Consider the following 14,310-nt stretch of genomic DNA (forward strand, 5'->3'; position numbering starts at 1 on the left):
AACCCCATACTAAACCCTAAACGTATCCTATAACCAAACCCCAAACTTAATTTATAACCAAACCCCGGACTAAACCCTAAATTTAATCTATAACCAAATCCTAAATTAAACCCAAAACCTAATTATTAAACAAACCCCAGATTAAACCCTAAACTTAATCTATAACAAAACTCCAGATTAAACCCAAAACTTAATCTATAACCAAACCCCAGACTAAACCCTAAACTTAATCTATAACCAAACCCCAGACTAAACCCTAAACTTAATCTATAACCAAACCCTGGACTAAACCCTAAATTTAATCTCTAAACAGACCCCAGACTAAACCCTAAATTTAATCTCTAATCAAACCCCAGACTAAACCCTAAATTTAATCTATAACCAAACCCCGGACTAAACCCTAAATTTAATCTATAACCAAATCCTAGATTAAACCCAAAACTTAATTATTAAACAAACCCCAGATTAAATCCTAAACTTAATCTATAACAAAACTCCAGATTAAACCCAAAACTTAACCTCTAACCAAACCCCAGACTAAACCCTAAACTTAATCTATAACCAAATCCCAGACTAAACCCTAAACTTAATCTATAACCAAACCCCAGACTAAACCCTACATTTAATCTCTAACCAAACCCCAGACTAAACCCTAAATTTAATCTTTAACCAAACCCCAGACTAAACCCTAAATTTAATCTCTAACCAAACCCCAGACTAAACCCAAAACTAAATCCTTAAACAAACCTCAGACTAAACACAAAACTAACTCCATAATCAAACCCCAGACCAAACCTAAAACCCCAAACAAACCCAGCCCCCACTCTGGTTTAAACTCTGGCCTGAATACCCTCAGTCAGACAGTTTCAGGCATTTCCCAACACTGTAATATAGTTCACAGGGGGCTTGGAAAATGAGCTGGATCAGGTGGGCTGGGACACAGAAAACCTGAATCTCTGCTGGACAGCTCATTCTGCTCTGCTAACTATCCAACACTGTGTAAACACAGGGTCCCCACAGACCAGAGTCAAGAAGCACTAATATAAGTGAAATCAGGCCAGATTCACCAAATAATTAACACAGGCCTCATAACACTGCAGTCTCACTAGGATCCAGTTCCACATCGGTATACAGTTGTCCTCATGAAGCAAATCCAAACCCAACACCAAAACTAAAGTATAAACCAATTTTGCTGTGCCACCAAAGCAAACTCAAAACCGTAGCAAACCCAGATCAGGCTTAAACCCAACTCAGGTTCCTCTGGACATGGTCTGAACCAAAGGACCAAAATTTGGAATTTGAGAAAATATAAAAGAGAGATAGACAATGAATAAAGAACTGTTAAATAAGTAAGCCTGGCTAAAGTAAGAAGTGTTTGTGTCTTGATCTGAACCACAAATATGTAGCAGTGGTAGTAAATCGTAGACATGACTCTGTCCATGTTCCTTTACAAACCAATCGGTGTTAAGTATAAGAAGGTACAGCTGGGGTATGTAATAATGGCAGGGTGTTGGAAACTCCTTTAGTTCGCTCGCTAAATTGCAGTGCGAAACCAAAATTCATACAATGTAATAAAACACAGATCTTGGCTCGGATATTGGCCGAGACTTTCATGTGTGAAAACGTCCTGTGACATGCTTTCTGACCAAACCTAACATGTCAAACTGTGCTGCAGCTCCAAACCAAACCCAGACCTGACCAGAACCAACCAAACCAACCACAAAACCTAAGCAACCTGTGCTGCACCTTCACACCAATGGGAAACTAATAGATAATTCAAACATAAAACCAAGCAAAACATGCTGCATCTCCAGAGTAATTCAAATCCCACCATACTCCACCTGGAAATCAACCTGAACCCCAACCAAACTGCGCCCTACTTTCAAACCAAACTCAGCCTGGTGCAAAGTCTCCAAACCAAACCAAACCACACCAAACCAAACCAAACCAAACCACACCAAACCAAAAACCAAACCAAACCAAACCAAACCACACCAAACCAAACCACACCAAACCAAAAACCAAACCAAACCAAACCAAACCACACCAAACCACACCAAACCACACCAAACCAAACAACACCAAACCAAACCACACCAAACCAAACCAAACCAAACCAAAAACCAAACCAAACCAAACCACACCAAACCAAACCAAACCAAACCAAAAACCAAACCAAACCACACCAAACCACACCAAACCAAACCACACCAAACCAAACCACACCAAACCAAACCAAACCACACCAAACCAAACCAAACCAAACCAAACCACACCACACCAAACCACACCAAACCAAACCAAACCAAACCAAACCACACCAAACCAAACCATACCATACCACACCTCCAACCTTAATCAGATCTGACCATACTCCAAAACAAATCAAACTCCAGACCAGACCGTACTGTACTTTCTAACCCAAGCAAACCACGTAACACTTTCAAAGCAAACAAAATCCTATGCAATATCTGCAGAGTCTCCAAACTAAACCTGTGCTGGAATTTTAAACCAACCCAAACCCAATGCAAAATTTGCAGTGTCTTCAAAACAAGCCCAAGCTCTGCAGCACAAAAGTGACATCAAGCTGGAATCAGCAAATAAACAACACAGGCCTGATAACACCGCAGTCTCTCTGTATGCACTGATACACACACACACACACACCAACACACACATATTGAAACCAGGATGATTACCGAGTACAAAGATTGTGTCTCACCATCTTTCTCTCTTACACCAATACTCCTTAGATATTATTGTTTACATAAACCAGACTGCAGTCTGATACACACACACACACCAACACACACTCAAATTGACACACCTCAGACATTATTAGATAGTGATGTAAGGAGAGATATAATCAGTGCAGCTGGGGAAACAGTGCTTTAGCTGAACAAAGCCCCCCACAGCGCTCAACTGTAATTGTGTAATTGTTCGTTAAAGGGGCTGGGGGCTGGGGAGTGGGGGTAATATGCACACAACCCAGCACAGCAGTTGGGCTCAGGAAAAGGCGCAGTGTAAGAGGATTGGTGCAGCGCTTTGTACAGCTAAATGCAGTATGAAATATAGATTGCAGGTAATTAGCTAAAGCGCAGTGAGTGTAAGAGCAAGCTGTGTCTGTTCTGAAGCTCATGCAGCTTTAAGAAGCAGGATCGCAGCCAGTAGCTACTGTACCTAATGAGCTAGATAAAGCTACAGCTACAGCAGCGTGAGGGGAGTCAACAAAGAAGAGGTCAGCAAAGTGCAACGAACATCTAGAGAGGTTTTCTCCTCCCTGATCACACAGTCCAATCTGTGTATCTGTGCATAACGATGTTGAATATTAAACATGCGCTGTGGTTTACAGGAGGAATTTAATTACATGTGCTTCTGGATATTAGAGTCGGCTGAGTTCAACTCAACAAAAGTTTTGGGTTTATTTTTTTAACCTGTGGTCAGATTCTTCTCTCTCTCTCTCTCTCTCTCTCTCTTTCTCTTTCTGATTCTTGTCACTAAAGTCTTAGTGTGAGTTTCTCTCTCTCTCTCTCTCTCTCTCTCTCCCCCCCTCTCTCTCTCTCTCTCTTTCTCTTTCTGATTCTTGTCACTAAAGTCTTAGTGTGAGTTTCTCTCTCTCTCTCTCTTTCTCTCTCTCTCTCTCTCTCTCTCTCTCTCTCTCTCTCTCTCTCTCCCCCCCTCTCTCTCTCTCTCTCTCTCTCTCTGATTCTTGTCATTAAGTCTTAGTGTGAGTTCTCTCTCTCTCTCTCTCTCTCTCTCTCTCTCTCTCTCTCTCTCCCTCTTTCTGATTCTTGTCATTAAGTCTTAGTGTGAGTTTCTCTCTCTCTCTCTCTCTCTCTCTCTCTCTCTCTCTCTCTCTCTCTCTCTCTCTCTCTCTCTAGACAGGTGTGAACATGATATAAAAAACACAGGTGTGATCATGAAACTCCCACTGCATACAACCCACCTTATGCAGATTATGAAAATGAATCTGTAATTATTCCAGATAATGTGCCTAATTAAATCGATGTTACAACTGATAACGTCAAATGAATTAATCTGCTCTTACGTATGAATATGAAACTGATTGACCTTTGCAGTTGCAGGTGATAATAATGCTTATTTAACTGATATTACACACACATGCCCACAATCCCTGAAGTTACAAACAGCAATAAATCTGGCTCTGAATTAATGAATGTAATTAACGTGTCATTAAACAAGGATTTGAACCTCAATCTTGATAAGTATGATAACCACCATATTACTACATCTGATAGCGATGTTGTTTCATCTGGTATTACCCACTCCCCCGCCCACACACACACACACACACACAACATACCCAGTAATCTGGTGCTGTACACTTTCAGGTAAAAAGATTATACGGGTCCATTATTGGTCAGTAACAGTGTAAATGTACTGTTTAAAGTACAGCAGTGGTGTTAAAGTCCAGTTGAAAATCCCCCCTGAAAGTGGGGTGAATAGTTTTAAGATTTCATTAAAGAACTGTGTAAAACTTAACGTAAGTCCTGGAATTGTGTATGAAATCAACACAATCACAATCTGGAAATCTACCACTATTATAGAATAAGGTACAATAAAGTTCCCTAACTAAATGTACAGTGTATATTGCCTTGAGGGTACCACCACAGAAAGAGTTTTTCTGACAGTACATATGATAATGAGGCTGATTAACCTGGCATAGGATAATGAGTCTAATTAACCTAGTGTTACATTCACTAATGAGTCTAAATGGCCTGGCGATACTTGGGAGAACCATAATTAATGTGGTGTGTCTATGATAAGAAGGTTACCTATGACACAGTAACCTCGGACACCTGTAACACTGGCCATGTAGTGAAGTGACATACACTTTTCCCCTGACACCAGGTCTCCCAGGCACTAATCAGGGACCTCAGGGATCTGAATCCAAGCAACATGTAGTGGGACTGTGAGTGTGTGAAACTGTCCACAGGTGTGTGTGTGAGTGACTGTGAGTGTGTGAAACTGTCCACAGTTGTGTGTGAGTGACTGAGTGAGTGTGTGAAACTGTCCACAGGTGTGTGTGTGTGAGTGACTGAGTGTGTGAGTGACTGTAAGTGTGTGAAACTGTTCACAGGTGTTTGTGAGTGACTGAGTGAGTGTGTGAAAGTGCCCACAGGTGTGAGTGTGTGAGTGACTGGGTGAGGGTGAGTGTGTGAGTGACTGTGAGACTGTGAGTGACTGGGTGAGTGTATGGAACTGTCCACAGGTGTAAGTGTGTGAGTGACTAAGTGAGTGTGTGAGTCACTGTGAGTGTGAGTGATTGTGAGTGTGTGAAACTGTCCACAGGTGTGTGTGAGTGACTGTGCGTGTGTGAAACTGTCCACAGGTGTTTGTGAGTGACTGAGTGATTGTGTGAAAGTGCCCACAGGTGTGTGTGAGTGACTAAGTGAGTGTGTGAGTCACTGTGAGTGTGATTGATTGTGAGTGTGTGAAACTGCCCACAGTTGTGAGTGTATGAGTGACTGTGTGAGTGACTATGAATGTGTGAAACTGTCCACAGGTGTGAGTGTGTGTGTGACTGGGTGAGTGTGTGAAACTGTCCACAGGTGTGAGTGTGTGTGTGACTGGGTGAGTGTGTGAAACTGTCCACAGGTGTGAGTGAATGGGTGAGTGTGTGAGTGAATGGGTGACTGTGTGAAACTGTCCACAGGTGTGAGTGTGTGAGTGACTGGGTGAGTGTGTGAAACTGTCCACAGGTGTGAGTGAATGGGTGAGTGTGTGAGTGAATGGGTGACTGTGTGAAACTGTCCACAGGTGTGAGTGAATGGGTGAGTGTGTGAGTGAATGGGTGACTGTGTGAAACTGTCCACAGGTGTGAGTGTGTGAGTGACTGGGTGACTATGTGAATCTGTCCACAGAAGAGAATGTCTGGGTGAATGTGTGAAATTATCCACAGCTGTATGTGTGTGTGAGTGTGTGTGTGTGTGTGTGGGGGGGGGGGGGGGTCCAGGGTGAGTTTCTTTGTACTCAGTGATTCTGTGCAGGCTCCAGGACCCCCAGCAATTCTGAGCAGAATGAAGTGGTTATGGAAGACACTGAATGAATGATGATGTGTGGGGAGCTGGTCAGAGATTAGCTCAGTCCTGTGCAGAGCGAGTGTTGGAGGAGAGCAGGACTTAATTAATATATGTGCAAATAAATACGAAAAAAAAAGAAAACAAGAATCCTTTACTCTCTACAAGCGCATGTAAATAACGCCAGCCAACTGTGCGACAACTTAAACCAACAACAAACAAACAAACACCCCTCTCTAACACGCGCTCAGAGAGGAAGGAAAAGTTGTTGTAAAGTCTGGACACACTGCACTCACCTCTCTTATCCTGCACTTTCACGGTGAGCTGCACCCGCGGCTCGCTCTCGCGGTCCAAGCTGCGCGAGATCAGCAACTCTCCGGTGTCCCGGTTGACGGTGACGGGAGGATCCTTCTCCAGCTCGTCCTCCTCCTCGGGCTGCAACTCGAACACGGCGGCGGGGAAGCGCGCGGGGCTCAGGCTCACAATGACCGAGCCTACGGCCGCGTCCTCGGACACGCTGACCATCACGAGCTGGGGCTCGCTCGCGGACACGGAGCGGCGCGCTTTCCTCCTCCTCCTCCGGGGTGGTGGCGCGCGAGCCCTGCGCGGCCGTACCTCGATCTGCACGCCACGTCCGGTGCGCGGAGGCCGGCCACGGTCCCGCGCGAAGACGGTGAAGCTGAGAGGCGCTCCGAGGCCCAGAATGGAGTCGACGAGCAGCACGTCTCCGGTTTTGGGGACCACGTAGAAGGAGCCGTTGCGCGGCAGGGCGAAGTAGGTGAGCTCGGCGTTTTTGCCGCTGTCCGCGTCAGCGGCGGCTACGCGGTGCACCGCCGAGCGCAGCGCCGTGGCGTCATCCAGAGCCAGAGTCACGAAGGAGTGCGGGAACGCCGGCTCGTGGTCGTTGGTGTCCAGCACGTCCACGCGCACCGACGCCACGGCAGCGGCGGTCGCATCGGGAGCTGGGACGCTAGTGGCCACCGGAACGGTAGTGGCCCCGGGTACAGGGGCGGTAGTGGATGCCCGGTGGCACGGCGCGAGGCGCAGCACGTACCCAGAGCGCCGCTCTCGGTCCAGCACGGCGGCTGTCCTCAGCAACACGTGGCCGCGCTTGTGGTGCGCAAAAGCGCGGAACGCCTCGCTACCCTCGCCCCGCAGGCAAAGGCACGCGCCTGCACCCGCGCCCACGCGCCGCGCAGGGATGCTCAGCGCGTTCACGCGCGAGCCCACCGGCGAGTTCTCAAACACGTGGCCGTGGAAAGAAGGCACGTCCCGCGTCCCGACACTGAGAGTGAAACTGGCGCAGCACGAGAGCAGCAGAGTCCACATGATGGAGCCGGAGCCCGGAGGGTCGAGGGGCTCACGAGGAAACACGGAGCATAGCAGAGGGTCCAGTAAATAAACAATCAATCAATAAATCAACCGATCAGTCGATGATGAAGGCGACTGGCCGCTGCAGACTGACCCCTTCTCAACTTTCAGCTCCGGTCTCGCGCATGCAGGTCAATCCGCATCATGGAGCCGGAGCCCGGGCTGTGGGGGTTCTTTCCTCCGCGGAGGGCTCACGAGGCGACGCAGGAAAAAGGGGAAAAAAAAAAAAAGCAAAAACAAAAAAAATCACGGAGCATAAACCCGGCAGTGAGCGCGGAATCACGTCATCGATAACAACGTTGATGAATCGCTGGGCTGTGCGCGCGCTGTAGAGTTCCGTTGGCCGCCTCTCAACTTTCAGCTCCGATCAGCCGCGTGCTGCCTATAGCTCCACCACCAGAGAGAGAGAGCGAGTGAGGGAGAGAGAGAGAGAGAGAGAGAGAGAGAGAGAGAGAAAGATGAGGAGAGAGTGCGTGAGAGAAACGGAGAGATATAGAGAGTTAAATAGATGGAGAGTATTTCAGAATGCCTGAGAGAGTGTCTCCGTGTGTGTGTGTGTGTGAGTGAGAGAGAGCATGCGAAAATGACCACGTAAGAGAATAAGAGAGTGTTTTATATAGAGAGTAATATAGAGAATAATAGAGTAATTAAATAGAAATGTGAGAGGGAGATGGAATGAGAGAGTGATAGAGTGTGAGAGAGAGTAACAAGAGAGAAACTAATAGAGTGAGAGAGAGAGAGAGAGAGAGAGAGACAGAGAGAGAGAGAGAGAGAAACAGACGGAGAGAGAGAGAAAGAGAGAGGGAGAGAGACAGAGAGAGAGAGAGAAAGAGACAGAGAAACAGACAGAGAGAGTGAGAGAGAGAGAGGAGAGAGAGAGAAACAGACAGAGAGAGAGTGAGTGAGTGAGAGAGAGAGAGAGAGAGAGAGAGAAAGAGACAGAGAAACAGACAGAGAGAGTGAGAGAGAGAGAGGAGAGAGAGACACAGAGAGAGAGAGAGAAACAGACAGGGAGAGAGTGAGTGAGTGAGAGAGAGAGAGAGAGAGAGAGAAAGAGACAGAGAAACAGACAGAGAGAGTGAGAGAGAGAGAGGAGAGAGAGACACAGAGAGAGAGAGAGAAACAGACAGGGAGAGAGTGAGTGAGTGAGAGAGAGAGACACACACAAACACACACACACACAGAGAGAGAGGGAGAGAGAGAGAGAGAGAGAGAGAGTTCTCCTCTTATAGAGAATGTGAATGTGGAGCATCCGTGTGATGAGGATCGAGTTTTCTGCGGCTGAGTAACAGCTCTTTCTCCCGGAGCTGTGTGTTGTTGTGGCACAGAGTTTAATGTGAAATAATTAAAGAGACGAAGTGCACACGCAGCTGTCCACCTGCAGCACACACACACAACACACACACACACGTACTAAACACAGCAGCGCTCACTGTGGCGGTAATATCACACACACACACACACACAGTGCCCAATGCAAATACAGTCACCATATAATTAATTAATCCAAATGGTGAGGGGAGAAATCGTTTTACCGTTTTATTTGTTTGTTTAAGTACATTTTAAATTTAAATTAAAAGTTGTCTTTCAGCTTGTGTGTGCACTGAAATATTTTGAAACCAAACACACAAAATACCTGTTAAATACGCAATCATACATTTTCAAATGAAAAGGAATATGAAACAATAGCAAAACAGTGTGTATAAAAATGTTAAACAGAAGAAAGGAATGCTCACACACACACACACACACACCCAGAGAGAGAGAGAGAGAGAGAGGATGGGCATCAAGCCGCACGGGAATGGCATGACTATTTAATAAATTGATTATTCGATGAAGTAAAAAAAACTCAATTAGCCAGATCACGTGTGTGTGTGTATTAAATTTGATTGGAATGTCCTTTTCTAACACAAATAAACACTAAAGGCTGAGAGAATGCTCAGAGGAGCTGTGAGGTAATGAATGTACGAATGAGTGAGAGCATGAATGAATAAAAACACGAATATTTGAAAGAGTGAATGATTTTGATCAAGTGCACGAACAGTGAGTGAATGAATGAATGTGAGATATTCAATCAATGACTGAGTGAGTGAAATACAAGCCAATTCTGTGAGGTGGACTGAATGAGTCACCGACAGTAATTTAATATATTTTAAAAACAAATTGCCCTACGGTTAAAAGCAACAGCCACAAAGTAAACAAGCAGCAGATGATCATCATAATAAAAGCTGTGTTGGTGAAGAGGCGCTGAACCCCCCAGGGCCTCACACTCCCAGTGGTGATGTACCAGCCTCGGAGAATAAAACAGCTGCAGAGCAGGAGCCATGTTCCCGGTCACATGACACGTGTCTTTACTCGCTTCAGGAACCAGAACAAGTTATGGAGGAGCCGTTTAATTGCCCCGGCACAGCGTCCAGTTTAATACATATTGATTTCTCTCGCTCGCTGTCGAGCACTGGGCCAGAGGCGATTTCTCTCCAGTGCTCAGCATCCTCATCATCACACACGCTGCTAAAGCTGAGACACAGAGGGGCGAAAGGACAACATGAAAAGAGGAAGCACAGTGAGAGTATAAATGAAAGATGCCAGATGTGAAGAAGCAGAGATACAAATTTGATTGAATGGCAAACTGAATATCTATGTGTATGATTTTCTACACCATGCTCTGGGTTCTCTCCACTCAGAGAGAAACTAGCACCATACTCTGACTCTCAGAGATATTGGATATGTGCTTCATCGTCTAGTGATGGGGGATTTATACCCCTCTGACCCTCGGCACTGTGTATAGAAACCCAAAGCTTGTTTGCACCTGCACTGTTGGACCATGGGTGCACCTTAAAACAGCTACAAACCTGTCCTCAATATTGAGTTCCTGGTTCCATTTGGAGTGTAATAAGTGTCAGTGTTCTGTTCAGATCTTGGACGCTCACCTCAAAACCTCTCATGTGGGATATTTTATTTCTAACCAAATAAAAGAGAAGAATAGAGTCTTACAAACCTCAATCCATAAGCTGAAAAACGCTAGACACAGAAGCAAGGTAAGAGTTTTTGAGGAGAAACAGATATGTTTCCTTCAAATCTTTCAATAGCTACCACTCAAGCCATTATTTCATTACTTCACTTCAAACCATTCAGAGTTACTTCACGTACGTCTCAGCAGCTACATCCAACACAGCATCTGAAACAAGCCGTGGAGTTTCCAACCTCCAGCGTCCAAGCACAAAGTTTTATTCACCAACAGTGTTTGCGGGTGTCCACGGCTCGCCTGGTGTAGGTCGTCTGGGGACATTGTATTTTAAATATGACCAGAAATGACCATTTAAATACATACATAATTTTCTCCTTCAGTAGGAGTTTTTATATTGAGTTCAGAAATTTTATAACAGTTTATAAGCTTAGAAAAAGAACCCAGTCCATTGAGCGAGAGTGTGTACATAAGCCCCTCTCCTTCCATACTTATTCTGTTCCGATAAGCTGCACCCAGATTTGGGTTTGAGCACTGACAACTGCAGAGTGTAACTGTTCCAGCCGCACTGCCACATGGACATGGTTCAGCACGGAATGCTTATAAACCATGCCCAGGCAGATTTCTTCAGCACAGGGAGGCGACGGAGCCGAGAGCCCACGAACCGTTGTGGTGGGCTTGTTTCGCCGATCGGTTCCACATTTACGATACTCCATCGAGTTCACGGTGCTTTTCTTCCTCATCCGCACGACAGATGGGAGCAGGCTCACGAATCTGGACCAGTGCAGAATGGTGCAACCTTAGAGGGGTAACCATTTGGCCCCGCCGTGGAGACAAGAGGCCAATTATATCTATCAAAGATTATAAACGATGGAACAAAAAGAGGCAGTGTTCCAGTGACACAGACTCTGATCTCATTACACTGTTTCAAAAGAGATTGTCAAGCCCTGTATTAAAATGATTTGGCTTGGTTAATACGAAGGGCGTCTCATTACACTCTTTAAACCCTTTAAAACACTGGGAAGAAGAGTTGTAGGGTAGTGATTCCACGGGGAGAGGTGAGTGGAGAGTGCGTGAGTGGCAGATAAAATAGAAACAAAATAAAACAGATGGTCGAACGGATTTGCGGCAGAAAAACTGAACTACAGATAGCTGAGAGGTGAAAGTTTGCGATGGATGCAGTGTCTCGAAGGTGAAAAACAGGGGAGGAGAAGCCAATATGTGTGTGTGTGTGTGTGTGTGTGTGTGTGTGTGTGTGTGTGTGTGTGTGTGTGTGTGATACTACTCTGGGAATGCCTTCAAGCAAAGAGCAAGAGAGTAATTGTGTTTGTGAAAAAAGAGGGAGAGAAAATAAAAGAATAAATGTTTGTGTGAGAGTGTCTGAGAGAGAGAGAGAGAGAGAGAAAAAGAATGAGTGTGTGTGTGTGTGCGAGAGAATGAATGAATGAGAGCTAGACAGAGACAGACAGAGAGAGGAGAGAAATGCTGTGTAGCAGAAAGAGCTCTAGACAATTTAACACAGTCACAGTTTTTACAAATTGCTTAAAATGTGGCAAAAACTAAATTCATTCTTCACTTTTGTGTGTGTGAGTTTTTTAAACTACCATTTTATCTTTTCTTTCTATAATGAATTAGAATTCCAAGCTATAGGGCCATGCTTCACTGATTTATTTGGTTTATATTTAGTGGATTTTCTATGCATGGATTATCATTTGTGTATTTGTTTTTAGAAGCCTAGCCAAACCCAACTGGAGAGAGGGCGGAGGGGTGAAGGTACTGCAGTGTGAGAAAGTTTGGTTATTAGCATAGCAAAGAGCTCAACTGTAAACGGAGCCAAGGCCATGAATCTCAAACCTCGGAGTCAGTCTCTCTCTCTGTGTCTCGTTGTGTAATTCTATACAGATAAACAGACAAATGGCAAAATTATAATATGAGGGTAAACAAACCCATACAATTCCAACATAATGACCACTGACCAATCACGCAGCTCTGTTTAGACCCCCCCCCTCCCTGAACCTGCTCACAATAACTTTGACACAACACAGCTTGCCAAGTTTTTAATAAACTTTTTATTTTTTTTAATTATGTATCATTTAAAAATGGTTTTAGGGGCGGCACGGTGGCGCAGCAGGTAGTGTCGCAGTCACACAGCTCCAGGGGCCTGTGAGGAGTTGGTGTGTTCTCCCTGTGTCTGCGTGGGTTTCCTCCGGGTGCTCCGGTTTCCTCCCACAGTCCAAAAACACACGTTGGTAGGTGGATTGGCGACTCAAAAGTGTCTGTAGGTGTGTGTGAGTGTGTGTGTGTGTGTGTCTGTGTTGCCCTGTGAAGGACTGGCGCCCCCTCCAGGGTGTGTTCCCACCTTGCGCCCAGTGATTCCATATAGGCTCTGGACCCACCGCGACCCTGAACTGGATCAGCGTTTCCTGCTAATGAATAAATGAAAGAATAAAAATGGTTTTCTTTTAAAAAGTGACTGAAATGAATTGTTTTGCTGTACTGGTTCTGATACTGGACATGATGACCCGAGTTTAACCTGTTAAACAACTCCTAACACCCATGGCAGCAATTATCAGAGCTGGATTTAGCTGGAATCAATTTTAAACACACTCTAAACCAAAAAGCTTCAGAGAGCAGCTCATTTCTGGGTTAATTTTTCTGCGTGGAGGGAGATTAGAGAGCCGAGGTTAGAGTGGTCAGGCCCGGTCCAGGCCCACACGCTGAGCAGCCTATGGCTTTGTAAAGCTAGTTCACTGAACCCCATTACGAGTGGATCAGTGGAGGCACTCTCTTTGGTTTTAGTCTCAGTCAAGGACCAGATGCACAATGAAATGACAAAGGCCACAGATACTTCTGCAACTTCTAGCTGGCGGCTTGATTAAGTGGCAAAGTTCATCTGCGGCAAGTGTAAATGTCGCTTTTCATTATGAAAATTCAACAAGAACAACAAAAAAAAAAAAGAACACCCATTTGTGCGAATACATGCTGAAAAAAACATGGCGTACAAAAGCATGAGCCAAGATAAGCTCTGGGATTTTGGCAGAAGCAATCAATATTTTCACATGTGCCCCTCCACCGTACCCCCACGTATCTTTCTGTAAAGTCAAATAATTATTATGGTTTGAAACAATACTTTTTGGTACATTACCCTTGGCTAACCGTGACATTCAATAACGTTTGTTCTATTTCAGTGGGAAGCTCATAAAAAAATATATTGAAATGTGTGATAGAGTTTTACGCCTTTGCCCTTGGCTTCGGCAGTTTTACAATAACAATTTGGCTTTGAGACATAAAACCTAATGATCGGGTCTGTCATATTTGCATACGCGGGGAGGGGTGGGGAGGAGGGCGACTATTGCTTTTGCACGAGATGCCAGTTACAGCGCGTAATTAGAAAGTCTGGCAGTCAGGCTCGTCGTCAACAGCAGGGCTTCGGCAGGCGCACCGAGTATTTCCTGCTAATGAGGCTTGTCACCATGCGCTTTTACCCCCCGTCTCTTCTCCGCGCCTCACCCAAGACACTCCAGCGCGTTGGCTGGGCATAATCAGCACATAAACACGCTCATTACATCCACTACCGAAATAAACCTCCTCTAAACGTCCTCTGCGATAACACTCTCCTCCAAAGAGATGGAGGAAGAAGGGGGGGTTGGGGTGGGGTTGGGAGGGGGGATGATACAATGCATGGGAAAGAATTAGAAAATATTTGCAAAGTCAAACGGGGAAGGGGAACAGGAAACAGCTTTGGGGCCCTATGTTCTTCTCTGTAGTTACAGAGGTTTTGGTGTAGCTGCTGTTGTTCTAACAGCCCTCCTGCATTTAATCAGCACTGCTTGCCAAGCAGGCCACTGGCTCGGAGCGGCTGGATTTGTTGACAGGTACGAAGGCTCTGGGAGAGAGGCAAAGCCCCTGAGATGCAGCCTTTGGAGTCTGCAC

At 45.5% G+C, this 14,310-nt stretch overlaps 1 protein-coding gene across 1 annotated transcript in view; it reads right to left on the reverse strand.

The window, feature by feature from the left end:
- Positions 1–7,555, reverse strand: part of LOC136677411 (neural-cadherin-like) — a 261,783-nt gene extending 254,228 nt beyond the window's left edge. Inside the window, exons 1-2 of the mRNA XM_066654931.1 lie at positions 7,538–7,555; positions 6,338–7,400 (exon numbers count right to left, since the gene is read on the reverse strand). Coding sequence (XP_066511028.1) covers positions 6,338–7,400; positions 7,538–7,555 — 1,081 coding nt within the window. The remainder of the gene's footprint in view (positions 1–6,337; positions 7,401–7,537) is intronic.
- Between the last annotated feature and the right edge of the window lie 6,755 nt (positions 7,556–14,310).

The sequence above is a fragment of the Hoplias malabaricus genome, chromosome X2, assembly GCF_029633855.1.
Source record: "Hoplias malabaricus isolate fHopMal1 chromosome X2, fHopMal1.hap1, whole genome shotgun sequence".
NCBI lineage: Eukaryota > Metazoa > Chordata > Actinopteri > Characiformes > Erythrinidae > Hoplias > Hoplias malabaricus.